This window comes from Phasianus colchicus, chromosome 20 (genome assembly GCF_987193195.1).
Source record: "Phasianus colchicus chromosome 20, bPhaCol1.hap1.1, whole genome shotgun sequence".
Taxonomy (NCBI): Eukaryota; Metazoa; Chordata; class Aves; order Galliformes; family Phasianidae; genus Phasianus; species Phasianus colchicus.
Window position 1 is genome coordinate 9050830 of NC_143455.1, and position 26592 is coordinate 9077421.

The 26592-nt window shown below is 45.7% G+C and overlaps 4 protein-coding genes across 4 annotated transcripts in view; 2 read left to right on the plus strand and 2 right to left on the minus strand.

Annotated features, from left to right (window-relative positions):
- Positions 1–911: 911 nt before the first annotated feature.
- Positions 912–10224, minus strand: SCPEP1 (serine carboxypeptidase 1). The gene is made up of 13 exons (XM_031598747.2): positions 10104–10224; positions 9595–9731; positions 8698–8787; positions 7656–7811; positions 7125–7199; positions 6847–6919; positions 5968–6005; positions 5653–5781; positions 4535–4619; positions 3644–3757; positions 2887–3024; positions 2436–2599; positions 912–2308 (listed from the first exon to the last, which is right to left on the minus strand). The coding sequence occupies exons 1-13, from the start codon at positions 10156–10158 to the stop codon at positions 2243–2245; spliced, it is 1320 nt and encodes a 439-aa protein (XP_031454607.2). The 5' UTR covers positions 10159–10224; the 3' UTR covers positions 912–2242.
- Positions 10225–10249: 25 nt separating this feature from the next.
- Positions 10250–15572, plus strand: COIL (coilin). The gene is made up of 7 exons (XM_031598738.2): positions 10250–10519; positions 10636–11800; positions 12603–12689; positions 13380–13427; positions 14065–14140; positions 14838–14926; positions 15356–15572. Exons 1-7 carry the CDS (start codon positions 10269–10271, stop codon positions 15443–15445), a joined length of 1806 nt encoding a protein of 601 aa, XP_031454598.2. The 5' UTR covers positions 10250–10268; the 3' UTR covers positions 15446–15572.
- The window catches only part of DGKE (diacylglycerol kinase epsilon), a 30353-nt gene continuing 14504 nt past the window's right edge, over positions 10744–26592 (minus strand). The window contains exons 11-13 of the transcript XR_004167688.2: positions 20716–20807; positions 13219–13328; positions 10744–11847 (exon numbers count right to left, since the gene is read on the minus strand). The gene's annotated coding sequence lies outside the window, so the exon portion shown is untranslated. The remainder of the gene's footprint in view (positions 11848–13218; positions 13329–20715; positions 20808–26592) is intronic.
- Positions 16215–26585, plus strand: LOC116232420 (E3 ubiquitin/ISG15 ligase TRIM25). Its single transcript, XM_031598737.2, has 9 exons — positions 16215–17351; positions 18407–18502; positions 19385–19618; positions 20130–20286; positions 20881–20964; positions 21392–21457; positions 21762–21788; positions 22063–22188; positions 22857–26585. The coding sequence occupies exons 1-9, from the start codon at positions 16740–16742 to the stop codon at positions 23384–23386; spliced, it is 1932 nt and encodes a 643-aa protein (XP_031454597.1). The 5' UTR covers positions 16215–16739; the 3' UTR covers positions 23387–26585.

Sequence of the window (26592 nt, forward strand, 5' to 3'; positions counted from 1 at the left end):
AATAAAACCCAGACCAAAGGTGCATCTTTCCAGTATTCTGTGTGCTAGCAACTGTAGTGCAGCAGAGCAGAGCACACTGGTTAAGGCACAGTGTATGCTGTGACACCAGTTACAGAGTCTTTGGCAAAGTAGATGGAACCAAACTCCCCTGATATTAAAGGACTGCTGCTTATTAGTTGGTTGCACTTAAATGGCCAAATTTAAGAGCCTGTCTCCAGCAGCCATCATGTTTATGTCTGCATAGCCCCTAAAACCAACAAACCTTGAAACCACCTCCCACCTCCCCTCCCCCATCTCTTTGACAGTGGAAAAACCTATAGAAACTAAGAAAGGTAGGGCAGGAAACGGGTATCTCAGGGCACTCAAAGAGCTGAAGCTGGAGGCAATATGAATGAATATCCTATTAGATAGAAAAAAGATAACAGCAGTAAATGCTGCAATGTGGAGATAACATGTTCTCAGTTCTTCCCCTCTACCACAAGGCCTGTAGTGCTGGCTGGTTAGGCATAACCCTAAGTATTGTGTATAGCAGGATTCAGGACTACAGACCAACACAAACATGCTTGCTTGGAGTTATTTTGAAGTATTCCACAAACGCTGATGTGTAGATTTACACACCTCTAGAAGCATCCTCTTATGTTCCTCTAATATTCACCCAGAAAGAGAGCAGAAACAATTTCCGATTTGATCCTGCTTAGCAATTTCAGGTGGATCTTCATGCTCTTATGGAACACATCCTGAGGAAGGGAGGGAGAGACTGCAGACCCAGCATGTTCTCACTGTGCACACAGCCACGTATACTTCCCTCTCAAGTATGACTGCATCTGTTCCCACTTGCAGAGGCTTTACACTGAAAAGCCAAAGCAGAAGAGATTTTCAAGCAGCAAAGTCAGTACAATGCTCGAGAGAAATTACGTTGAACCTCTTGCATTTATTAAGATATGTTTGAAAAGTCTGGATTTGCATTGCTAAAGTTCTCATGAACACAGCTGAAGCACAGAACAAGAAGGAAAGCAATTAGTAGGTGCCAATACTCCATCTGCTGGGAGACTGCATGTGTGTTTACATATCATTATGCCTCAGTCTTTGCTAAGCCAATGACATCAGACATTTTATGATAGTTTCAGCTGCAGGAGGAATTGGCTGGTTGCTATTCATTTGGTATTCCGACAGCTAGAATGAGCTGTTATGCTTCCCACCAGTGATAAAGAACAGTCACCTTATACTCCATAGCACAAGTCAAATGATGTCTGATCAAGTCTCCTTTTGACAGTACTCTATATGAAAAGTGTTGCTTCCAAAAACAGGAAGTCTCTTTAAGACTTAAGAGATCTAGAAAAAGTAGTGCAAATATTGTCTCTTTGTTAATCCTTGTTTTAGATACTGCTATTAACTTCCAGAATTATGCTACTATTGTTTCAGTAACATTCTGCTTTCCACTCTCCAGCCTATGCTCAGAAGCTTGGAGACTTCAGTTCATAAAGATTCTCTTCTACACAAGAAGAGGGTATTAGCAGGGCTCCTCTTTGGCATAAAGGGAAGCAGGAATTGCTGCTGGATGTGCTTCAGGTGTTAAGGCTAAAGACAAAATTTGGGTGAATGAAAATGAAGAAACAGGCAGGTTATAAGAGATTAAGTCCTTCCCTGGAGGGAGGTTGTGGAGAAAGCCTGAGGAATTGTGGATCCTAATTCAGGTACCTCATCTCACTGAGATGGACCCTCTTGTGCAGGTCTTCTATCCTGACATCTTCAAATCCGCAGCTTCTAATCCAGCCAGGTAACTCAAGGACAAAGGCCCAAGGACAAGGAAAGGAAATACTCCAAAACCTCATAAAGCAGGTTTGCTCTTAGAGAGGAACAAGCAGCTAATCTATCGGAACAAAAGTCCATTTTAGTCTTGATATTCAAACAAACAAGATGGGGAGGACAGCTTTTCTACAAAAGCACAAAATTCTTCCAAGACAAAGGCAGAGGCTTACAGCTTGTTGTTTATGACACAGGAATTATCTTGGAAGAGTCATTAAGAAAAGTATTAAGGCAGCAAATCACATCTTAGAAATTCAAAAGCAAGAGCTTATTCAAGGAGAAATATGCCTTTTCATAAATGCTTTCACACATCAGGAAGAGCAGAGAGGCTGTGTCCAAATACCAGTTGTTCCTCCTGCAGCTTTTGTTCTCCAGCTCACATTCCACAAGAACACTGGCACTCAGCAGGAGGCCATACCAGCTGGCCTTCCTTTCCCTAGTGCTTCTGTTGGGTCACCATCCTGACCATTTTCAGGGCCATCTCTCCTTGATCAGATGGTACCTAGCATGAAGATGAAGTACACAGTAAGCAGCTGCTGTAGAGAAGACGACAGCAAGAACATATGCATGCTCAAGTTTTCTTGTTGGTAATGATGCACCCTACCTACCCCAGTAGGTATATTATTTACCATGTGCCCAGCCTTAAGAATCCAGAAGAAAGCAAAGTTCTCATAGGCCTTGTGGAAAGCAGCTGTATCAGTGGATTCTGGAGACACATAAAGCGCCTTCCACCTCTGCTGGCTGAACTCCTTCAAGCCAGGCCACTTCAGTTTTCGGATCCATGCCTCCTGGCCTGTTAGAAAGAGAAGTTAGATTTCTACATGCTCAGATTCTAAAAACAATGTTGCTATGCCTAGAAAAGCTGCAAATAGTTTAGTACAAATAGAAATAAACCAACAAAGAGAAAGCTGTCTCTCACACAAGGGTGTTAACAAAACATTAAGAGCTGCTCACTTATAACTGTATTGCCAGTTACAAAGGAGATTTGCAGAAGAGAGATCTAGCTACCAATGTTATTAGTGACTGCACATTCTACTCGTTACCTGTTCTGCTCCCAAACCCAGTCAAAAAGCCTCTTACCCATGGTGTCAACAATGAGATCCAGCTGCCCATTATAGACTGTGACATTGACATTGGCTGCTAAGAGCTGATCAACAATGTCAATGACAGGTCGCATGAAGTCCTCAGCCATGTTCTCAAAGACTTTTGTGGACTGACCTGATGGAACCAGAAAGGAGACAGATTTTAACTGATGGAGATGTCACTCCTAAGCTGGGACAGAAGCAACCAGACAGGGGTCTCAAAATACAGCTCATGGCTGTGTAAGAGCAGGGCTTCACACAAAATATCAGCCAGCCAGTTAAAAGAGCTAAGAACCAGAAAGCAGCCACACTCACACCAGAGCTCACACAGCACTGTTGCTTCTGGCTCCTATTACACACACATACAGTGCTGGCATCAGTCCTTTTAAACCTTCCTGTCTGTTTTATACCTTCCCCTTCACACCACCCTGCACAACACAGCACTCTGGCAGAGAAAGACTGACAAATTCTCTCAGTAAGACTGCAAGGACATAAATCAGTTGCTGAGACACTGAGGATCTTTGGCCCCTGTACTTTTAGCTGCTTGGCTAATGACAGATAAAAGAACCAGAACTGTCTATCACTGGCTTGCCCTGTTACATTTTCATCTGTGAAAATAAGTTCTCTTTTTATGATGTAGGATAATGAAAATTTAATGTGACTGCTTACTACAATAAAATATCTCCCTTCAGACTGCAATATAGTGGAAGACCATAATACACTCATTAGATCCACACTAGCAGACAGGAAAGTACCTCCCCATTTTACACAGTCAGGAATAACTTTTAGTTTCTTTCTGATAGGTCCATTCATCAATTCACTTAGGTTGTTCTTATGCATAACTTTCACATGACGTTGGTAAAGCCTAACTGAAAGAGACAAAACACTTGGATTAGTTGCACATTTAAGACAGCCATCCTGTGTAAATAACAATTTTCAGTGCTACAGTCACAGCTAAACTCTTCTAGTGAAAATGCACCACCACAGAGAACAGTCTGTAGACTTTTACTATAAATCCCTGATGCCAACCTTCATGTAAGTTAAGAGATAATATGGGAAGAGCCCAACCACCCATTTTCACTTCTGGCTCTCACAGCACTTCTCCAGGAGAAGCTTCTGCTCCAGCCACTTGGCACAGGTACATCTCAAAACAATTGTTTTTGAGCTGTAATGTTTTACTTCTGGGAATCAGTTGTGCTATTCCCTCCCCCCGAGGAAGGTAATAAAGAGAAAGTGCTTGAAAGAAACTAAGTATTTGTTTAGATGCATAAGCACCATGGAACTAGACTCAGACTATTTATATAGATGGGACATTTTCGTGTCCTAGCTTGAAGACAAGCAAAAGAAATTAAAGAGGATGTAACTTAGGTCATTGTGACATAGTTTTATAACATTAACTACTTCCTTGGAGTAATTGTGTAGAACGTATAGGTGGAGGTGTAATCTATAGAGGGGTTGCTCCACATTCCTATTAATCCCCATTTACGCAAGAGCAATCAAGTTCATCTCAAGAGACTATTACTATCCTTTGGATCCAAAGGTCCATTTTAAGGAACAGCCTTGGGTCAGCACATCCTATGATCAGAGCTGATAGTATGTGAATGCAAACAGAGCCTCAGAAGTTCAAATACTTAAATATGACTTACCCAGATGAAAATTTTCTTGTTCATTTGCTTTCACTTCTGGCACTTCCTTAGTCATGATGTTATAGAAGTTCACATTGTCTGTGTTCTGAAAAGATAAGATGTTTAGCACTGTTCCTCATAACTGAAAGTTTCTGCAAACAGATTCCCTTCCAAAACAGAGAGATTAGGAAGTTCTAAACTTTCTACAGATCAGGAAGGTATTCATAGAGAAACTTGGGTTCTACAGTTTATAAAGAGCTTTCTCAAGACCATGTGGTTTGTGCTCTTCTCTGAAAAGGGTGTGAAACTACAGGAAGCCTGCAAGTGTGACTGCAGAGTGTTATTACTCATGACAGAGTCAGCTGCAATGCCAGGCGATGCTTTCAAATGCAGTTCTGCTAGATCCAGTCTAGCCCAATGCTGCCTCTTGCTCAACATCCACCCAACCTACAATCCTTGAACATCCTCAGATGCCTGCTCTAAAACAGTGGGACAGACAGCTGTCACCCTCACCCCTCTTCTGGAATTGATGACATTTGGAAAAGTCAAAGAATCACTGAATGATAATGCAGACAGCACACTGCATCCATAGGACAAGTGCAGTTAATGTTGCCAGCAGAAAAGTTACTCAAGTTTTGCAGAGCTAGCTCTCCTTTAACTGTTGAGTCATAGAAGATGAGAGGCACTGGTAATGAATCAGCACACAAGAGTCACACTACAGGAAGAAGTACCTGAACCCTTATGTTGATATCACAGCTGGAATAGAAAAACAAGCAGGCTTGAAGAGAAAGATAAAATGGGAACCACAAGTTCCTGCCAAAGAACAAGAACTGACACCAACGATGTGGAGGTTACCAGAGAGAAAACAAAGCAGCTCCAGATGAGTCTTTCAGTTTGAGGAAGCCAGAATTTTACTTGTACTAAACCACACTAAGGCTCACATGGGTTGCCCTTCCCACGGCCTCTTGCAATCAAGTGATGCACAGCAAACAGCTCTCTTACATCAACATCATGAAGCACAAACAGGTGAAAATGACTGGGCAGGATGCTGGAGGATGCACACTAGCCCAGCTTCATTAGAAGAAGCTGTGTGCTCCCACAAACACTGACTTCTTATTAATGCTGCTCAAAGATCTCACCTCTTCAATGATACCTTCAGCCTTACTCCAGAGCTCAGTGGCCAGTCCATAGTCATTTTTATTTATTGCATCCATTATTTCTTTAGCAACAGCAGTCACCTCTTCTAGACCCTGATCATCAAGGAGAGACTGAAAGACAAACACATATGAGAACAGCTTTAATGATAGTTTCACATTCATTTCTCAGTAACAGGCTTCATGCATTAGAGATCTCATACCAAGAGTTAATGTCAAAAAAAAAAAAACAACCTCCATTTATACTACATAGCAGTACAAGTTCCCAGGAGAAGGCCAAGAGTTTAAGAAGGTACTCACAGTGCTATAGAGGTAGGGTCCCCAAGACAGCACAGAATCTAAAAACAATAATAAAATGAAAAACAGAATAGATCCCAAACATTTAGTTTTTTGCCACAGGATTTCCTTTTAATTTTCTGTAGCAGAAACAGTTGTGACAAAAAGAAGTACAAGAGTTGTTCAGTAAAAAGGTACAGCCAGCTTATTTTGCCAGAAGTTTACACAGCACAGAGTAAGTTCTTTATGAATCCTGAGAACCAATAAAATTACTTCAACACCATAAGCCTCCTAAACATTAGTCACTGAAATTTACTTAAAGAAACTTCATGCTCTTGCTGAAGTGCTCTCACCCCAGAACTGTGACACACTGATACAGGATGGGGAGAGAACTCCCAAAGGAACAGGCACAGCCTGAACTATTAGCAAATATTACTGAGGGAAAAAAAAAAAAAAAACAAACTAGTTTTTTTGTCCTTCACCAGACACACACCCTGTCTTTTTCAGGTCAGCGAGGACATCAGGTCCCCAGCACAAGGTCTCCTTGTGACAACAGTAAGAAAACTTCACTTGCAACCTTGTGAACCATGTGGTGACATCACTAAATGCAAATCACCAGAATGGCTGTAGAGATTTGCACAGACTTTTCACCACCACTCCACTTCAGATGCAGCTATGCTCCTCACTGGCTCTCAGATTGCTCAAGATTTAGAGACGTTCCAAAGGCAGACACTTCAATCACCACTTGACATATTGAAGCATTTTCAGTGATTTGATATACCAGACTCAATAGAGATGGCATTTGCTTAAGGCAAGGCTGGCATTTTTGACTGTAGGTATCCATTAAATAATCTAAAAAAATAAAAAGTAAAAATCAAGACAGTCTGAGAATTTTAAACATACCCAGTGGAGAAATCCATGAGTCCCCAAGAGCGACCCCAGCAAAATTGCACTTTATGCTTCCTTTTTGTACAGCCTTGGTGATAAGAGGAAGAACAAAAACAAGCCTGCTTTTAGCTGGGACCTTAGAACCAGTTTTCTTTACACAGAAAAAACCCGAACGACACAAAAATCAATCAGTTATTGGTCTGACTGAGGCAGCAGAGACAGCATGCTCCAGGAAACACAAGTACATGCAGAACATCACCTTCTAAAGTGAACTACATCCTCAAACTACTTACCTTATGCAGCTCTAAAGCAATGCCAGCAGCCATTTTGCCTCCATAAGATTCAGAAAATATGTAGAATGGGACGCTCTGGTGAGAGAAACCACACAATGAAGCTGTTAGACAGAGGACAGAGCACACCCCCAGCCATCTCCCACATCCCCCAGGACCCAGGGGTAGGCTCACCACCCTTCACTACCAAACCCTGGGGATTTTTGATTCTAAGATGCCATAACATCCTGGGGTAATTACTAAGGCAAACTCTGAAGTGAGCCTTTCGGTATTTTGGAACTGGAAACAGCCAAGACCCTATGTGCTTCTCAGATCACAACTGACAGTAACACGGCCTTCTCATTATCTAACTGGTGCCAAAACCAGCAATTCATGATACCACCTCTGAACAGCAGAAAATGAGACAGTGGTTATACCTGCAGTGCTTCCCCTGCACACTACTGCCTCACCTAGAAGGCTGCTCACCAATTCCTTTTGAGATCTGTTCAATTGCAAAGAAAAATAGGATCATAACCAATAATTCAAATCACCTACCTGAAATTCTGTTCTGTGTGTGAAGAATTCGTTAAGAAAAACCATCATATCAGAGACTACTGTGGTTAGGTTTTTGGCAAACAAGCTGCAGTCATCTACGTAGCTGAATCCAGTGCCCACAGGATTGTCCACAAACAAGATACTGGCTGCCTGCAACTGCACAAGCAGAAAGGTTTCTGTGAAACATTAGTTCAGCTAACAGAACTAGCAGAGCACCAGTGCAAAAAAAAGTTTTGATGGCACAAAGATCTAACAGCCACTGCATCCCCAACCCTGAAAGAAGCTGGAGAAAAACTGGGTACAAGTCCAACACAGAATGGTACAGGTGGGCCTTCTGTCTGTCAGAATGCAGCAAAAACTATCAGATGATGCTAAGCTGTATAGTTACAAGTGCACAAACAAAAATCAAGGGATCCACACAGAGATAGCTAGGATGGCTCAAAGCAATGAGGTTTATTTTAAAAAAAGGGGTACAATGCAATGCCTTTCCATTTGCCCAGTGTGCAACAGGAAAGGCACCCAGAACTCCTAGCCATCCAAGGGCAGCTCACCCATGTGAACCAGGGACCTCCCAAATAGTTAAGACTCTTAGTTGCTCACAGCTCAGTGAACAAACCTCTACTTCCACAGGCAGCTGTAATTACAGCTGGTTTCCCTTGAAGGTCATACGAGGCTTGTAATTACCAGCCACGGTAATATGTTGCCAGCCACCTAGAAAAGCCCTCAAGACTGTAAGCAACAAAGCTATGATCAGAAGTAACATTTTCCTAGAACTTCCTCACTTACTCTGTTTCCCCCCAACACACATTAATGGAGGCCTACATATTCCATCAAAACAAATTAACAGGTCTACTCTTCAGTTCTTAACAAGGCTATTAATATAAGCCATTGTTATTAGTCTGACTATTTTAAGATAAAGCACCATAGCTCTATTGAATTTTAAATGAAAACTGTTCTGTGTGCATTTTAACCTGGCAAGCACTTGCTTATACAGGCAATAAGTTCTGCAGTGAACAATTAGAAGCTGAACTCTCAGCTATACCCAGGTCGTATTTCTTGGTTTCAGTTCCTTGTCTAACGGACCAATCTCTTCAAAGTTCCCAAATCCACAGCCCGAAGATCCTGGACCTCCCTGAGGGGAAAGAGCAAATAACTGGGTTAGAAGGCAGCACGCCACAGATGTGGGAGACAGGAGCAGAACAAAACAACACAGTAAGCACATCATCACACAGGAAGTCCAAAGTCCCTCTGCACTCCTCAGCATCTTGCAAAGAGGGCTCTGTTCCTCATTGTCCTCCACTACACGCACACAAGGCTTCTGATGAGAGAAGTAACCACCCACGTGTGAAAGCATCTGATGGGCTGCACGCTGGGTGCAGTTTGAGAACTTCTGCCCTTATTCCCTTAATCCTAAGTACAGAAATTAGCCAAAGTACAGAAGTTTGTCAGTCATTAGGTGTTCACTTTTTTAACCGTCACATACAGCACACACATTGTACTCTTTAATAACACAGAAGGGAAAGGTCCAAGTCACCAAGAGGCCACATCCAACGTTCATTTCTGAAACGCATCTCTGGAGGTGAATGCAGAGCACACACTGATGACTGTTATCAGTTGTGACTGAACGGAACCAATCACGGTGACAATCAGCCTCTCTCGGTTGCTCCTTACGGAGCTCACCGCGGATCTCTGACCGCTTTTCCCCCCTCTCACAGCAGCGCTCGGGCTGCAGGCAGCGCGGAGCCGCCAAGCCGCGGCACGGCACGGCGCAGGGCACCGCTACGGCATCACAGCTCCCAGCAGCGCCTGCTTCTGCGATGTGACCGGGAGGCGCTACAGGGAGCCGCGATGCGCCTTCAGTCACCAGCACTCCTGCCCATAACTCTCTTAAGAGACACGGGACAGCCGGCAGCGCGGCACCGCGCTGTGCTCCGCTCACCTGCAGCCAGAGGACGAGCGGCAGTTCGGCGAATCCCGCGGTGCGGCTGTCGGCGTAGTACAGCCACCAGAAGATGTGCGCCTGGCTGCGGACCTGCACGTAGCCCCACAGCTCCCGGGGGGGCTGCAGAGCCGCACCTGCGGGCAGAGCGGCCGTCAGCGGGGGGAGCAACAGGCGGCCCACCGGAGCCGCCCCGGAACGTCGCGTTTCAGCCTTGGGTGTGATAATTAGAAGCGCTTCAATTAAAAAAATTACCCCAAATTACGCCTGTAGTCACAACCGCAGCTACACCCACGGCTGAGTTACCGGCAGCGAACAAAGAACGCGGGGCGGCAGCGCCCGGCACCGCTGTGCTGCGGCACGGCCCCGCAACGCCCCGCAACGCCGCGCCGAGGCCGCGGGGATCGCCCCGCTCCTCCCGGCGGGGCACGAGAAGCGCCGTGCCTGCGGACTCCAGGGGCTGCCCGGGACACGGCCCCGAACTGAACCGATCCGCCCCCCGCCCGTACCTGCCGCCAGCGCCGCGAACAGCGCCAGCCCCAAGGCAGCACGCAACGCGCCCATCCCGCCCGCAGCTCTCCCGCAGCTCCGGCTCCGCCTCCCCCGCCCGCCCTTTTTGTCCCGCGCGGCGCGCCGTCCCCCCGCCCCTCCCCGCCCCTCCCCCTGCCCCCAAGATGGCGGCTGCCGGCGGCGCCCCGGTGCGGCTGCGACTGCAGTTCGATTTCCCGCCGCCGGGCAGCCCGGGCTGCGCGCTGTGCTGGTTGCTGCTGGAGCCTGGCCAGGCGCGCCTGGTCACCGACCTGCTCAGCATCATCCGCCACCGCTTCGGCTTCAGCCGCCGCGCCCGCCTCAGCCTCTTCTTAGACGGAGCGCTGCTGCCGCCCACAGAGAGCGCCCGCCTCGTGCGGGACAACGACGCGCTGCGGTACGGCGGGATGGGCGGGTGGGAGGTGGATGGATGGGCGGTGGGAGGTGGGAGGTGGGAGGTGGGTGGGGGCGGTGCTGAGCGCCGCTGAGCGCCGTTTGTTTGGGTCTGTGCAGAGTTACGCTGGAGGAGATCGCGGCGGAGGGGTGTGAAGAGGCGGGCGATGATTTCTGCGCACCGAAAGATGATAGAAAAAGGCGCAAGCGAAGGCAGAAGGCGCAAGGGATGTCCAGAAGCGGAGAAGAGGGACATCAAAAGGAAAAGAAAAAGAGTAAATGTAACCCGGAGTGTTCCTCTGGTAGAGAGGACAGTGCTGGGGATGTTTCCGACACTCGGAAAAAATCCAAGAAGAGAAAGAGAAGGGAAGAAAACAGTGGGATGGTTCCCAGATCTTCCGAAGGGAAGAAGGGCGGTGCTGACAGACCCCCAAAGCTCCAGAAGGCACAGAGGGAGGAGCGGCCGGCAGCCAGAGCGAAGGACGGGCAGCGGGCAGCTCTCCTTGCAGCAAAGGCGGCCCGTGGGCGGGCGGATGGCAGTGCTGCTCTGATGGCTGGTAAAAGCACCTCCAAAAATCTGACACCGGAGGCCCAGAAGCAGAGGGTGGGAACGTCGGAGTCCTCCAGCACGTCGTCCGACAGCGACAGCAGTGAATCAGATGTAAAGCACAGTAAATCTTCCCACAGACCTGCAGCAGCAGCGCTTCCCAGAGACAAAGCACACACTGCAGTGACTGCTGTTGCTCGTAATCAAATGTCTCATGCTGAACATTGCAGTAAGACTGCAGTTAGTAAAAACGCTAAGAAATCGCAGTCCTCCAGTTCTGATTCTGACTCAAGCTCCGAAGATGAAAGAGCAGCAGCAGCAGCACAAGGCAGTACTGCAAAGCAGGCGCTGCCCAACAGTGCAGCAGCAGCACAGACTGGGACCACTGCTGCTCCCAAAGCCAGAAGCTCCTCCTCTGAGTCTGACAGTTCTGATTCAGAAACACTTGTCATTAAAAAACCTGCAGCCAATGCTGGACTGAGTAATTCCATAGCAACAAATGGTTCCAAACAGTCACCAGCGGGAATCCAAGGGCCGACTGCTGGGCCGGGGCGTGGGAGAGGGCGTGCAGCAGGAGAGGGGAACTTCTGGAGAGGACCGAGGGGCCGGGGGTTCCGGGGGATGGTGAGGGGCCGGGGCAGAGGAGAAAGCCCTGGGTTCTTCTATAGCTACAGCAGCGAAGGCCAGAAACAGAGGCAGTTACACGAAGCTGTGACAAATACTTCTGTTCCTGTCCAGGTGAGTGACTTATGGAGTCATTGACCAGCTCTCTCTCACAGCTTTAACTGTACAAATAAAGTACAGCATGAGAGTAATTCAGAAAAACTGAAAAAGGTAAGTAGGGTAAAGGCCGATAGATCTGAACAGTAAGTCTGATGTTCGCAGTATATATCCTGCAGAAGTGTTTATGAAACAATACTTAAGTGATTTTTTGGTGGAATAATTACTAAGGGCAACTTGGAAAATGAAGGCACAGCGTTGTTCACGGGGCTGCAAAGCAGAGTGCAGCTGATGTGCTGATATGCCAGCAGATGGCACTGTGGGTGGGACTACAGCCAGGTTCTGTTCTACAGCAGCTCCCTGGGCAGCCATAGTAGTGGTGTTGGCAACATCTGGAGAACTGATGTTACTGACTCTAATTGCAATGCTGGGATGGGAATTTGGTGATAGTAAGCTGTATATGTGCTACCCTGGGCTGCCAGTCTGTCATTTTTAGACAAACTGCCATCCTTTGGGTGAACTTTGCTCATTATGCACTCGTTATAATACCAAAGCACACCTCCATTCCAAAAGATGCCCACCTCAAGGCACGACCTCCCCTCACTGAGCACTGCTCTGGAATTCTTTAGCCTACACCTTGAAAAACTCTCCTTCCCCCACCCCCCAGGTGAGATTCACACACTTGGTTACACTGAGTGCTTCCCTGGGAAACTCAGAAATCTCTGTGGAGTTGTTTATAACCTAGCACACATGTGGCCAGGCTGTATTATTCTTAGTTCTTTGCAGAGGGTGAATTTATCAGCAGCTGTTTGTTTTGCAGAATGCTGTGGATATCCCCAAGAGAGACTACAGCGTTCTACCACTTCTAGCTGCCCCACCACAAGTGGGAGAAAGAATTGCCTTTAAGGTAAAGATCTTTGGAAGTTCTGAACATCAGTAGGTCAGTGTTGTTTCATTTGGGCCCTGTAAGTTCTGCAGGGAACCATACATAGTCCTGCCAACCAAAAGCTTGTATTTTAGATTTAGTTCTGGCACTGTTACCTTGGAAGTAAAAGAATTGGGAATCCATAAATTATTCTAATCTCACTTGCTTGTTCATTAGTCAAAAATCTGTTTTAAACTTCAGTGAGTGGTTCAGAATGTCCAACTGTCCAAATCTTTGTAGGCAGCTCTGAAGGCATTCGCTCCTCTCTTGCTGTCTTTCTAACCTAACACTTTTCCACAGAATAGAAAACACCACGGCTTGGTGTTAGCATCCCCATGTTCGTCTTTCTCTCTACAGTGTTTCTACAGTATTATTACAAAATTTACCATACAAATAGCTACACTTCACTGCAAAATAAAATGATTTTTTTTTTGAAAGAAGTAAAGAAAAATGAAATAATTGCTGCTGAGGAGACTGGATCCTTCTCCATGATCTCCTTTCACAGCCTTACCTGAACCAGAATCCCTCAGAGCAGTGAGTCCTGGCAGACTGTGATAGGCACTGGGAGCTGGGAGCTGGGTGCCTTGGTTCCTGTGCTTCCCATTGATGAGGGAGCCATGTCTGGGGAGAGGATCAGGAGAAGCTGTCACTGATTTGTGTTTCTTTCAACAGCGCTTGGAACTAAATGAAAACTACAGTCCTGAAGTTTCATCATATAAGGTATTATTTTTTCTCTCTCCTTAATTCATTGAAAAAACTATTATGTGGGGTAGGATTTCAATATTTTGAGGTTATATACCAACTCTCATGTCACTCTGCAAACTGTTCCTGGTGAAGCAGTAAAATCAAAACTCTAAAACCTGAAACTAATTGAAAATATGAAAGGTGTAGCAGTTACTTAAAAAAGAAAACAAAGAGTATTAGAGTATTAATGATCATCATTGTTTTAGAGATGACAAATGCAGGCCTTCAAGGAGAAAACTGTAGCTGTATTTGAGTACATTGCTCTTCAAAGTCAAGACGAATTCCTAATGCTGGTGTAAGTAATTCTACACCTACTTGAAATAACTTGGTTTCTAGAAAGGTCATGATTTAAACTACTGTCAGTGACAGGATCATGAGTTTATCTATGCCAGAAACTGCAGATTGCTTAATTTTAATAGCTTGCAGATTTTGTGTGTGTATATATATATATATATATATATATATACAGAGAGAGAGAGAGAGAGAGAGAGAGAGAATTAACAAACACATACTTCCTGTAATTGTAATCAAGTATCACAGTGGTTGTAACATGGAATAGTTACCCAGTGCTGAAGTATATCCTATCTGATTCTTTTCTTGTTCCTTTGTGAAGGAGGGGAGAATAATCAGTTGGAATGCTGATAAAAAACAGATCGAGCTTGAGATCCTTTCCTCATCAGCAAGCCAAAGTACGTACCTTGGGACACTGAATGCTTGTTGCTTTTTGTGCATCACTGGGGAGCAGCCAGTGTGAGGCACTTGGGAGCATATATAATCTCCTCAGCTTCTTTCTTAACCTCCTCCTTCTGTCCCCATTCTTTCCTTAAAAAGTCTTTCACTGAGTGTGGAAGGAGGCCATGCAATGACCTGGCAGCAAGGCTGTGTGTGGCACCTGACCTTTATACTGGTGGGAATGAGTCATCATCACAGCATTTCCTCAAATTTAGGCAGCATATTTTGGTGAATGTTCTCAGGCACACTGTTTTATTAGATAACCACCTCACTTTTGGTGTGTAGAATTCAATTCTTACCAGATTTTGTTAGAGTTCTAAACATTGCTGATATGCTTGCAATTCAAAAGATGCTGAGAGAGCTCATCCCACACAGGCTGATAAGGTGAGGTGCTGTTGCTGTGCTGTGATAAAGGATAAGTAGAGTGACATTCTTACAAATGCGGTGATTGCCTGAAGGAATGGAGCCTCAATTATTGCAGCTGCTTGGAGTAATAGTTTAAACAAAAAACCACATCCTACCAAACAAACAAACTAAAAAAACCCATGCATCCAACTGTGCTTGCCTCGCTTTATAACTATGGTAAAAATGTAAACCTTTTGCTTTTTGTTTATAGTTAACTACGTTGTTTTTTTTTTGCTTTGTTTTAAAAAGTTGCTAAAGAGCCTGGGAAGTTTGATCTGGTTTATCAGTCTGCAGATGGGGCTGAGCTGATCGAGTACGCTGTTCCTCAGGACACAAAGGTACGTGCCTGCCTTGTTCTGAAGGCGGCCCCGTGGTTTTGCTGACACATTTCCCTGCTTTACAACACTGTTCATTTCTGTCCTTGTATAATGGTGCATTTCATTAAAGTAAATGAAAGCGAAAATAATCCTTTCTAACAAGACTGTGAATTATCGTGAGATAATAAATTCTTGTTTTATTTCAATTAATTAGATTTAGAAAGTCACCAGTGTGTGTAACTTCTTGGCTCAGTTATCCATGAGGTTCTGCTTTTCCTGCCTGCACATCAGCAGGTCAAGGCTGATGAAGAAGATCACTGAATTGGAGGACTGATCCGTGGCCTTTGTTCTGTAGTGCTGCTGCTCACATCCAAACAAAGTTTGATGCAGAAGAAATTGCACCTGTCTGTACACCTTGTATTGCTAATATTGTCTGTATTTTGCTTCCAGATAACTGAAAGTTGGGATTCGCTGATTGAGCCCAGATTAATTGTTGAGCCTCCAATTAATGGATCAGGCATTGAAAACGGAGCAGTCTGAGATGTGAACACATGTAAATACTTGTGTGGACTTGTTTCATGAGAAGCTGCCTTCCAGGTCTGAGGGCAGCAGGTGCACTGGTGGTTATTTTTCGTAAATGGTTTCAAAATAAACACTGTTTTCTTGAGATACGGTTTTGTGTTAATACGAGAATGCTTTGTTTATTATAGATTTAATATAGATTTGATTTTTTTAAAAATAGAATTTTAGTTTTTATATTCTACTTCTGTGAGCTGCAAAACTGGAATGGTTTGATAGAAAATATAAAATATGACCTTGTGCTGTGTTGGTGGCTCTGCTGCTATGTCCTGTTTTGTCTAGAGCAGTGTAACTGCTGTACAGAGCTTGCTGTAAGGATAATTAAAAATCACCATTGATAAAAAATATATATGGACATTCATGAGTGTTCCTTTGCTGCAGAGCATAACACAAATGCCCAGACCTTACAGTTCTATACAGGGTTCACCTGAAAACATCAAGAAAAACTTAAGGATTTTAAGCTTCCGTAATTTAGAGAGGAAGAAAAACAGCGTTGGTGACAGAACTGTGCCTAGAACCAGTGCAATGCAAATGAATCCCAGACAAAACGACGTCCCAGCGCGTTAAGTCGAGCGGGCTCTGTAAACTTTTGTAGCCGAACCTTTCTGCCCTTTCAGTGCTGAAGTGTCTGCGCTGCCTTTGCTCAGAGCAAGAAAACCGGACCCGGCTGCAACAACCGGCTGTGCAGCCGCACGGCGTGCTTCTGCTGCCGTCCGTGCCGAGGAAAACTGCTGTGCGCGCAGCCCCGCGCCGCTCCTGCGCCTCCGCCCCGCTTCTCCCGAGCCCCGAGCAGAGCGGGCGGCCCGGGCTGCGGCCGCTGCCCTTTGAGCTTCCTGCTCGGCCGTGAACCCGGGCTTTGCTCCTGACTCACTTTGTGGGCTTGAGGAAAAGCAAAGCCGCCCAGGAAAACAAAACAGAAGAGGAAACACCTTGGGTGGCTTCTGCCCGCGCGCAGCAGCGTCAGTAACGGTAACAAACAGGTACTTCGCTGCCCGCGGTGACGCCGCAGCCGCCGCCCCGCACTCGCGATCCCCCGGCGGGACGCGGCTCGGGGCGGCCTCGTTCCGTCCCGGCGCGCATCGCACCTCCCCGGGACATCGCTGCCCCCCGCGCCCGCCCCGCCCGCCGCTCCCGCTGGGCGCAGCTCGGGGCGGATCCGCCGCGCCCCTCTGGAGGCGGGGAAACGCCACGCAATACTCCGGAAAACCGCAGCGTGAGTTTCGTTTCTTCGAGGCCGGGAGGCAGCAGCGGGAGGATGGCGGCGTTGACCAGAGCTCAGTCGGAGCCGAACCTGTTGGCGCTGGAGGAGGAGCTGACGTGCTCCATCTGCCTCTCCATCTTCAGCGTCCCCGTGACGGTGCCCTGCGGGCACAACTTCTGCGCCTCCTGCCTGGAGCTCACCTGGGCCGACCAGGTGCGGGACTTCAGCTGCCCGCAGTGCCGCACCACCTTCCCGGGCCGCCCGCAGCTCCGCAAGAACACGGTGCTGTGCCGGGTGGTGGAGCAGCTGCAGGGCTGCGGGGCCGGGGACGGGAAGGAGGACGATGAGCGCGAGGAGGAAGAGCAGGAGGCGGCAGCCCCCATCTACTGCGACAGCTGCCTGCAGGCGGCCGCCACGCAGACCTGCCTCACCTGCATGGCCTCCTTCTGCCCCGAGCACCTGCGGCCGCACCGCGACAGCCCGGCCTTCCGCGACCATCAGCTGTGCCCGCCCGTGCGGGACCTGCAGCAGAGGAAGTGCCCGCAGCACAACAAGCTCTTTGAGTTCTTCTGCAGCGAGCACAGCTGCTGCATCTGCTCGCTCTGCCTGCTGAACCACAAGCTGTGCCACACCAGCCCGCTGCAGCAGGCCAAAGACAAAACCGAGGTGAGAACGGGGCGGCTTGGAGCAGAGCTCTGCGCAGACGCTCCCCGGGCGATGGCAGAACTGCCTGCTGTGTGTGGGGCCACGGGTGGCGGAGTGCTAGGAGCCACACCTGGGCTGCAGTCCTGTACGTGCTTTGGCAGACAGCTGTCTGCTCTCCTACACTTGGCCTGAGGATGCCTCCATCGCGCGTGTTTTCCTTCTCTCTAAGGCTGTGCTCCTGCCCCCAGGACAGGGCAGTGCTGTGATGGTGCTGAGCACAAAGCAGAGCTGAGGGCAGTCCCTGCTCTGTGCCTCAGAGGCCCCAGCACTGCTGGCCTGCAGCACAGCGCCCGTCCCTCTGCACAGGGTCTGCTGTGCGGCCTGAGAGGCTGCAGGCACACGCTGCACAGGGTGTGTTCTAACAAAGCAAAGAATCATAAAAGTAGCTTGGGGAGATCTGTAGCACGAGCAAAATGAGCCAGGAGCTGTTCTCCGTGGGGCAGCAGGGAAGGAAAGCTGGCCAGTGCATCACACAGCACGGCTGAAAATCAGCCAGCAGTTGGCTACAGCACGTCTGGGAAGTGTAGGTGGTCGAACTCCTATCTGCTCAGTGCCAGCGTACAGAGCTTTACTGAAAACAGCCTCTCTGACTTTGCTTAGCAGCATTTCTCAGAAGTGATCCAACCACATCTGAGAAATAAAATACTGTGTTAAAATGAGAGGTGAGCAGCAGTATTTACCTAGTGCCCAAAGTCCAGGCTAAAAGCTAAAGCAAAGTTTATTTTCAGTACTGGGAGCTGCTCTGCTGATGAAAGCATTCTCCCTTATCGGAAGAATGACTCAAGGACACCTATCTTGCTTTTGGAAAAGGTGTGGCTGTGGGGGTGCTGGCCCCACAAACTGCGTGCATGCAGGAGAGCATCAGGAGCGGGCTTATGGGTTTTAAATGAGTAGTACTAACTGCTTGCAGTGGTTATCTAGAGCTTTCAACTGTGATTCTTACTTCAGTAACCATGACCTGACCAACAGCACAGCAACGCCTTTTCTAAACTGCTCTCTGATCTCTTCTCTTGCAGTCAGCACTGAAGAAGAGGCTGGCAGAGCTGCACAATCAGAGTGAAAGATCTGTGCAAGCAATGAACTCTGTGAAAACAATCCAAAGTCAAGCTGCTGTAAGTGACAACACTGTTTGCTTGGTGTGTGTTGGCTCCTGAATGCTGTTGCTACTCTTGTGGCAGTAGTTGTACTCAGATTGCCTTGTCAGGAAAAAACCTCACCAAGAAGGATCAGAAGAGAGCCATTTTGGCAGAGCCAGGCAGCTCCGTGGCAGATGGGAGCAAACACAACCTCCTTACAGGGGTGGTTCTCACCCACACAGAAGTTACCTGAGCCGTAACTGGGATGAACCCATCCATTCCCATTACACCAGAAAGCATGCATCTGTGCAGCCAAGCTAAAGCATTAGTGAGCAGCAATGGCTGCACTACAGCAGAAATCTGGGAGAGCTCTTTTCCATGAACTAGCACAGCCCAGCCCTGCTCTCACCCAACGGCGGGTTGGTGTGTGTGCTGAGTGCTGTGCTGGGAGCTTCTCCCTTGTACCACCCCTTCTGAACCACCTGGTGGAGGCTGCAAAGCCACCGGGGGAGCAGCCCTTCTGTGCTCCTCTGGAACACCTGGAGGATCAGGATTAACTTTGTGTTAATCTGAAATGCAACCAAGCACACATCTGAGGCAGAAAGAACTGCAGTTGTGCCAGTACTGTCAGAGCTGCTGATAGACTGCACAGTCTGCTTCCAGCTTTTCTAACTGTGAGATGGCCTGGCTGGCCCAGCCCCGCAGAACAGATGTTTTGACACAGAACTGTCTTAATTTCTTAGGAGTAAATGACTTTTCTTTCAAACCATATAGAAATACATAGCTTTTCTATTGCCAGTTGCGAGTAATTGGAGTTTACATGCTCCCCAAATACTTTTTTTTTCTTGCAGTAGTAGCAGCACTTTTCCCCTATCTGTTGGTTTGAAACCAGTTTCTGCCTGTTTCTGTCTGCTCCAGGAGACAGCTGCCAGAAAGCGAGATTTGCTGAGAGCTGAGTTCTTGGAAATTAAAGCTTTAATTGAAGAAAAAGAAAACCAGACCCTAAAAGTAGTTATGGAAGAAGAAAAAAGAGTTTGCAATAAGTTTGATTACATATATAAAATTCTGGGAAGTAAGAAGAATGAAATTCAGTCTCTGAGAGACCAGATTGAGATGGCACTGACCGAAAGTGATGATGTTCTCTTTTTAAAGGTAACGTGTCCTTTAGATACAAATCTAATTCTTCAGGTTTTTAGAATGCAGAATCACAAAAAACTGCCCTGGTAGTCCTGCTTTCCAATTCCTTTAGTCAAATGATAATGCAGTCACATGCAAGAACCTTCTATAACAAGATGTACCGATAAGTACACAAACACGAGTGAAAGAACACTGGAACAAAATGCTGTCTGCAATTCTACCTCTCCCCAGTTCAGCCCCTACTATTTGTACTGTGTGCAGAAAGGCCTCTGAGGAAGAGAACTCACCTCTGCGAGGTGTTACATCTCCGTGCTGTGAAGCAGAGCTTTCTTATTGCTTCAGGTATCAGGAAGTAATGCTTATGGGCTGCTGAGTTGCTGCTGAAATTTTGCCAAAGCCCTGTCTGATTGTCACCTGTGCTCTTTTGCATTTGAGAAAAATGGACAAAACCCAACCCATTTAAAGTAACCTGGTTCTGTTTCTCACACAAGATGGTCTGCATGAGATTTTCCGTTTCTCATTTCAGAGAGCAGCAGCATTGCAACGAACATCAATAAAAGAGGCTTTTGTCCCAGTAATTGAAATGGACCACAACATGATACATGCTGTTTATCAGTCTGCCATTAACCTTAAAGACGTTGTCAAACTTGCAGTGAATGTGCCCATGGATAAAAGAACAGATGGTATTGTATCACTGTGGGAACTGGCATTTTGTGCCTCAGCTTTGAGTTCAAATGAGAGAGATTCCCCCTCCAATACAAATATAAAAACTAGTGCAGCAAATAGAGCCCATCAATACACCTTGTGTCTTCCAACTTCCAAACAGAAATGTGTAGTCTGGGCTAAACTATATGAGAACAGAACGTGCTGGTTACTCTTACTTTTATCTGTACTTGGATAAATTATGAGTATTGTGATACTATGCACCTCTGGCACAGCCTGTCCTTTATTTTTTTTGAAGTAATTTACATTTTTATTATGTAGTAGGGTTGGATGCAGTCAGGATATAGATTTAAGAGGGAGACATAAAATGCCTTAAGACTGACAGGAGTATGGTTAAACAATTGTAAAGGTACTAATGGTGTCATTTTGTAGAATAAAGCCCTACTTACCGAGTTAAGCAGAAATATCTCCTGTCTGGGGCACGGGTAACTTCTGTGCAGTTCCACTTCTGCCAAATGTCACTTAAGTTCTAATTGCACACCTGAAAAAGAAGGTTGTTCATGCATTACTCTTCTTGGCAATACAGAACATAATGTGAAATATTGCTCTTGCAGCAAAACCACCACCTGGGAAAACAAAGCCACCTTCAATGCCTTCCCCAAACAAACCTGTTGTTAAAAAAAAGCTTGCTGCAGACTGTGAGTATTGAAGAACATCATCCTCTCCTAACCATGGCTTTACCATTAAAGAAGAGTTCAAGCACATACCCCAGGGCTTTCTGCTCTGGTGGTGATGCAGCAATTATGTATAATGAGCACTTGGGCATGGGATGGGCAGGATGTTTTGTGCTATTTAGTGATGGATACTGTGTGAGCTGCACTCTGCACAGATTCAGTGCATCAGCTTCAGCATGCATGTGTGCTTGCAGTAGTGTCAGTGTGGATGGCAAAGTGAAGCCAAGCCTCCTCATCCTCTGGTACCCCACTGCTCTTCTGCCTTGCAATGCATTGGAATATTTCTTTTTTTTATACTTGTACTAAACATCTTGCTTGCTTCTTCCATCGACTTATATGAAATGAATTCTGCTTATGAGCTAATCATGTTCTGTTTTTTTCCTCCTCTAAGTGCGTACCCACAAAGAGAAAATCCCTCACCCAACTAGAACCACTCTGCTGGAGGAGACAGATGCCCGTAAGTAGTGATGAGAGGCAGTCTCCAACATCTTGATGGGCAGACTGCTTACACTCTAAGGCTGCCACTTCCCCTGACGTGTTCCAGCCCAGAGTAGAGATTAAGCTCTTTCCGTGTTGATGACCCTCTGAAATGGGAGGCAAATAGTAGGTTGTGTTTCTTGTGTAGCGTTCCAGTATGGGTGGCTTCAATGTGCTAGACTGTCAGCTTTATCTACTGCTGCAGTTCCAGAAGAGCCATGATGATGGCATTACAGTTGGCAGAGAGTAAACTAACAGTTAACTTTTTTTTTTTTTTTTTTCAGAGGACAAAAAGAATCCCCTTAAACTCGGTAAGTTCAGACGTTCAGGATACTTGCTCTGATTTTTCACTGACTGCTCTTAAAGTAGTAAGCAGATGATTGCTAATGGTGGTATATTATAAAGAGTACAAAGCTTGACCAGACAGTGAGCAACCTGAGCTGATACTGAAATGAGCCCTCCTTGCAGCTAACAGCTAGACCAGATAACTCTGGAGATCTACTTCAACCTGAACCTTTTTGGTTCTGATAAGCATGTGGAGTTTCTTTCCAACTGACCAAATTCTCTTTTCTTCTGTCAACACAGCACCAAACGTGGGAGCACCAAACGTGGGAGCACCAATCACGGGAGCACCGAATGCTTCAACTGCTGCTATGGTGAAAGAACTTATTAGCAGCTTCCTGAAAAAACCCAGAGTGGAGCTTTTGCAGTGTAAGACACAAAACATAACACTATTTAAAGATGAACTTTCTGTGCTTATTGCACTGGTGCCATGTGACTTTTGTGGTCACCCGACAAAAAGAGTTATGAAGGGTTTGGCTAGGTAGGTGACCTTTAGTAGGTTATAAAATAGTTGTTACGAGTTCTGAAGCATAATGTGGGAAGTTTAACTTATTTTAAGTGATTCTTTTGCCAGATGAATCAAATTAATCTCCAGCATCCTGGTATTTGTCAGAGAGTAAATTAAATTTTATCAGTAACATCTTTTGAGTTCTCCCAGATGACTGCATTAGGGGAAGTCTAGAAATGCAATGAAACCTACTGCATTTTTCTTTGGAATTAAATGTAGGCTTTAAGTGAGCCCACAGAGGCAGTGATATCCTTTCACTGCCAGATCAGCAGTCTCCCTCTGCTGCTGGCATACGTCTGGTTGGTGAGGGAAACCTGTGGGCCTGTAGGAAGGAAGGATGCTTACCCACTGCTGCCTGCCTGCTCAGTGACACAGGGCTGCAGGTCAGCCAGCAGCTATTACAGAACTGCCTGCACTGTGGAGTAATGCTGAGCAGACATAGAGATGTCGAAATCTGCTGCCTACATGGGAGTGAATAAACAAAAGTGCGTTGATCTTTATTACCTTCTGTTGATTCATGTCTTTGTAGATGCTGCTAATGTCACACTGGATTTAAACACAGCTCACAACAAAGTGGCTCTGTCTGAGAGATACACCAAGATGTCTGTTTCAGACATCCTACTGAACTACAACCATCACCCTCAGCGTTTCACCGACTGTCCCCAGGTGCTGGGGTTCCAGAGCTTCAGGAGAGGCATCCACTACTGGGAAGTGGAACTGCAGCAGAACAACTTCTGTGGCATTGGTGTCTGCTATGGCAGCATGGAGCGGCAGGGGCCGGACAGCCGCCTGGGTAGGAACAGCAGTTCTTGGTGTATCGAGTGGTTTAATTCCAAAATTTCAGCCTGGCATAATGATATTGAAAAGTGCTTACCCAATACAAAGGCTACTAAGATCGGTGTGCTGCTTCACTGTGATGGAGGGTTTGTGCTTTTCTTGACTGTTGAGGAAAAGCTTAACTTGATCTATAAATTCAAAGCCCAGTTTACTGAAGCTGTGTACCCTGCCTTTTGGTTATTTTCCAGTGGCACTGTTCTCTCTCTCTGCCAAATGAAATGAAAGGTCTGGTACCTTCATGTAGTTTGCCTTCTGACATACAGATAATCATTCTTTGCAGTGTCTCATCTTTGTAACTATAAAATGTACACTGAATTCATAAATATTTACTTGCTTGTCTTAGTCTAAGCAATGTCAAAGATTCTGGGTTGATTTTTTTTTTGGTGGGTTTTGGTGTTTTTCTGTTTTGTTTTTTTCTTTGGATGAAAATTAATGACTCTTTTAGGTAGTTTAGGATGTCGGATGATTCTATGGCCTGCGTTGCTACAGCCTTTAGACAGTGATTGAGTAAAACAATGACAGTAAAAACCACAGAGAAAGGATTTGCAAAGACTTCACTGTCCTTCCAAAAGCAAAGTTATGATACAACCCATTAACAAATGAGTTGTTCAATAGCTGCTGTAGATTCTGCAGTCATTGTAAAGGATCTCCAGTTTTCAGGCCTGTGTTTCACAGGTAGAATATGACTGTTTGAGAAGGAAATAAAAGAGATTTCCTGAAAAAGTGTTTCAGGCTTTGAGGTTGGTCTCCGTCTTGCATTAATTTTTTCTCTATATTCAGACTGTTGTCTACAGCCAGGATTTAGAGTGTATGTTCTCAGTGTGTGACTGCCACTGAGATGGAACGGAATGAACTGTTGAAAGAGGTAAATTCAGGTCTTGTGACACTCAGTTGTAAAAATCGTTATGATCTCATTAGAACTTTCAGAGCTGATGGATAAGACATGGCATCAGAATCACCAGGAAATAAATAACAGTGAATATATCACAGAGTCTTCAGGAAGATATCCTGTGTAGCATGTGGATCTGTAACAACTGTCTGTGAGTTGAAGCATTCTGAGTCATGTTCTGACCCGGAATATGCTTCACATCCTCACAGTGAAGGCTCTGGAGTATTTGCTGTGTGTTGAGGAGTTCAGGGAGTGTATGTTTGGTTTGTATAAGGAGCATAAATGTGCTGTTCGCTTAAAGCAGAGTCTCCTGTCATAAAACTTTTCCTCTTTGGAAGGCAGGATGCCCTCTGTTGGCATATTTTCACTTGCTTAGTTGGTAGAGGCTGGATTTCCCGTGGGGTGAATATGTTACTGTGACTCTGATTTGAGGAGCACAGTGCATAGAGAATGATGTTTCCTCCTTGTGTGAAGCCTGCTGGCAGGGAGGTACGTCCTTTGAAGCATACAGGAAATCAGCACAAAATGGAATACATTTCCATCTCCTCTGAAATGGATCTTTAATTGTCCTGGTCTTCTTTGGGTTGTGGTATGTTTCCAGAAGTCCTCATCATGTGCAGAGGAATCTGTACCTCAGCTTTTCTTAATTATAACTTTAAAACAATCAGTAGGCAATTGAGGTATTTGGATTTCCTAGTTATTGAGCCTGTACCTTGGTGATGACTCTGGACTTACTATGCTAGCTCTATGTCTTGGAGTACCCTGTGAAGAACAAGGAAGCTCGTATGATGGAATTCTTGGAGTCTAGTGGGATTTAGCACGTGCTGAGAAATAAAACACAAAGCTACTGCTGACAGTTTGAAAGGGAACTGTTGGAATGCTCAAAATAACCTCTGACTACATTTCATGTTAGTGAAAGAGTTTTAGAGGGCAACTTGTAGGAACTTCAGCTTTGTTGTCTTTGGTTACTTGGTTTGAAAGCTCATAGTACTTTGCAAAGGATAGCATCATTCCAATACTTCCATTCCTTGGTCCAGAATGGTATACGGAATTGATGCTGGATCTAAAAGTGTGATTGCTGTCTTTGGAATGGTTGTCCTATTTCAAGAGTCCCACCATTCCAATGCACGGTTGCACTGAAACATTTTGAAAGGTGAGGAAGGAGGATGGGTCCTGTTAGGAACCAGGAGTGCAGTCAGAACTTCTTTTTCCTGCATTTCCAGCTTTCCAGCTGTGGGGACACGAGCAGTTTCATCTGAGAAATCCTGTCCAGTGAGCTGCTCAGCCATGGCATAGGGCTGCAGATTCACCCAGTGGGGTGCTGGAGGAGTACCCTGTCCCCTTTTTATGGGGAAAAAAGGTACTCCAGGGGCTTGTGCAGTGGAGAAAGTCCAGCTCTTCTGTTATCCTCTTGGTCTTTGGGTTTCAAAGGGGTGTCAACATTAACCTCTAAGTCTTTGGGCTTCCTTTAGCCATAGCATGGAGTGACACTCAAGCTAAGGATAGAAGAGCTCTTATTCTGCCACGATGGACAAGGGTAGATTCTTTAAATGTGACATCAGCATGTATCATGTCATACATGTTCTGGTTTACCATGAGCACTGAAACAAGCCTGCCACTGTACTATAGGAGGTTCTTGTTTTTGGTTTGTTTTTGTGCCAGAAATGAACCAGAATGGTAGAACGAAGGTCTGTTCATTTGGAACAAAGAGAGAAACGTAACAGCTGAGTTGCCACACTTCTGAAAAGTGGTATTTCAGATATCTCCAGATTTATCAAAACATTGGGGCTGATACAACAGAGTAAAATATTAGTTCATAGAATCATAGAATGGCCTGGGTTGAAAAAGACCACAATGATCATTGAGTTTCAACCACCCTGCTATGTGCAGGACTGACTTAGTTACAGCACGATAGCTAATGGCTCAGGAAAACTAGAGTGGTTTTACTCAGCCAGTAGTACCATCAAAGCTACAATGGTTTTAAATAAAACATAGATATAAACATGGATTTCAGTTACACTTTTCTGAAGAAGCTGACTTAATCAGTCTAGAAAGAAAATGAATCCTGGTCTTAATAAAGCCATGATGTGTTAAATGATTTGCACGCTGATGTACAAATGAGAGTAACTGGTGAGATCCTCACCACTGAATGCCTTAATCTGTATTAATTTTTCTTCAATGAAAAGTAGTTGTAAAGTACTACAATTAGAAAAGTAAATGCTCGTGCATGTCTAAATGTGCCAATTGTGCTGGTATGAGCCATGTGCTTCAGTGAGCTGCTCTGTGCTGGAGCAGTTTCAGCTAGGTGTGCTTCTCAGGGCAGCAGACACTGATTTTTATGCCCTCTGTTTTATTGTCATGCCTATCATCTTTTAGATGTTGTTGACTGTTTCAGTTTTGATCTCAGTGAACTGATTTTTTTAATTCAAGAAATATTAATTGTAAACCCAAACTCTAAAGGTTTTCTTCTGTACTCAGACTTGAAGGAAGCAGCACGGAAAGCAGAAATAAAGCTGCTGTTGTGTTCAAATGACTGCTG

Excerpts from the sequence above, each read along its gene's own strand:
- COIL (XM_031598738.2), top strand. The coding sequence starts at position 10,269 with ATGGCGGCTGCCGGCGGCGCCCCGGTGCGGCTGCGACTGCAGTTCGAT. Across the intron at positions 10,520-10,635 it reads CGGGACAACGACGCGCTGCG|AGTTACGCTGGAGGAGATCG; the intron begins GTACGGCGGGAT and ends GGGTCTGTGCAG. Across the intron at positions 14,141-14,837 it reads TTCCTCATCAGCAAGCCAAA|TTGCTAAAGAGCCTGGGAAG; the intron begins GTACGTACCTTG and ends TGTTTTAAAAAG.
- LOC116232420 (XM_031598737.2), top strand. The coding sequence starts at position 16,740 with ATGGCGGCGTTGACCAGAGCTCAGTCGGAGCCGAACCTGTTGGCGCTG. Across the intron at positions 19,619-20,129 it reads ATGATGTTCTCTTTTTAAAG|AGAGCAGCAGCATTGCAACG; the intron begins GTAACGTGTCCT and ends TTCTCATTTCAG. Across the intron at positions 22,189-22,856 it reads CAGAGTGGAGCTTTTGCAGT|ATGCTGCTAATGTCACACTG; the intron begins GTAAGACACAAA and ends ATGTCTTTGTAG.
- SCPEP1 (XM_031598747.2), bottom strand. The coding sequence starts at position 10,158 with ATGGGCGCGTTGCGTGCTGCCTTGGGGCTGGCGCTGTTCGCGGCGCTG. Across the intron at positions 6,006-6,846 it reads CTCATGGATTTCTCCACTGG|ATTCTGTGCTGTCTTGGGGA; the intron begins GTATGTTTAAAA and ends TATTGTTTTTAG. Across the intron at positions 4,620-5,652 it reads CTGAAGGTATCATTGAAGAG|AACACAGACAATGTGAACTT; the intron begins GTGAGATCTTTG and ends TTATCTTTTCAG.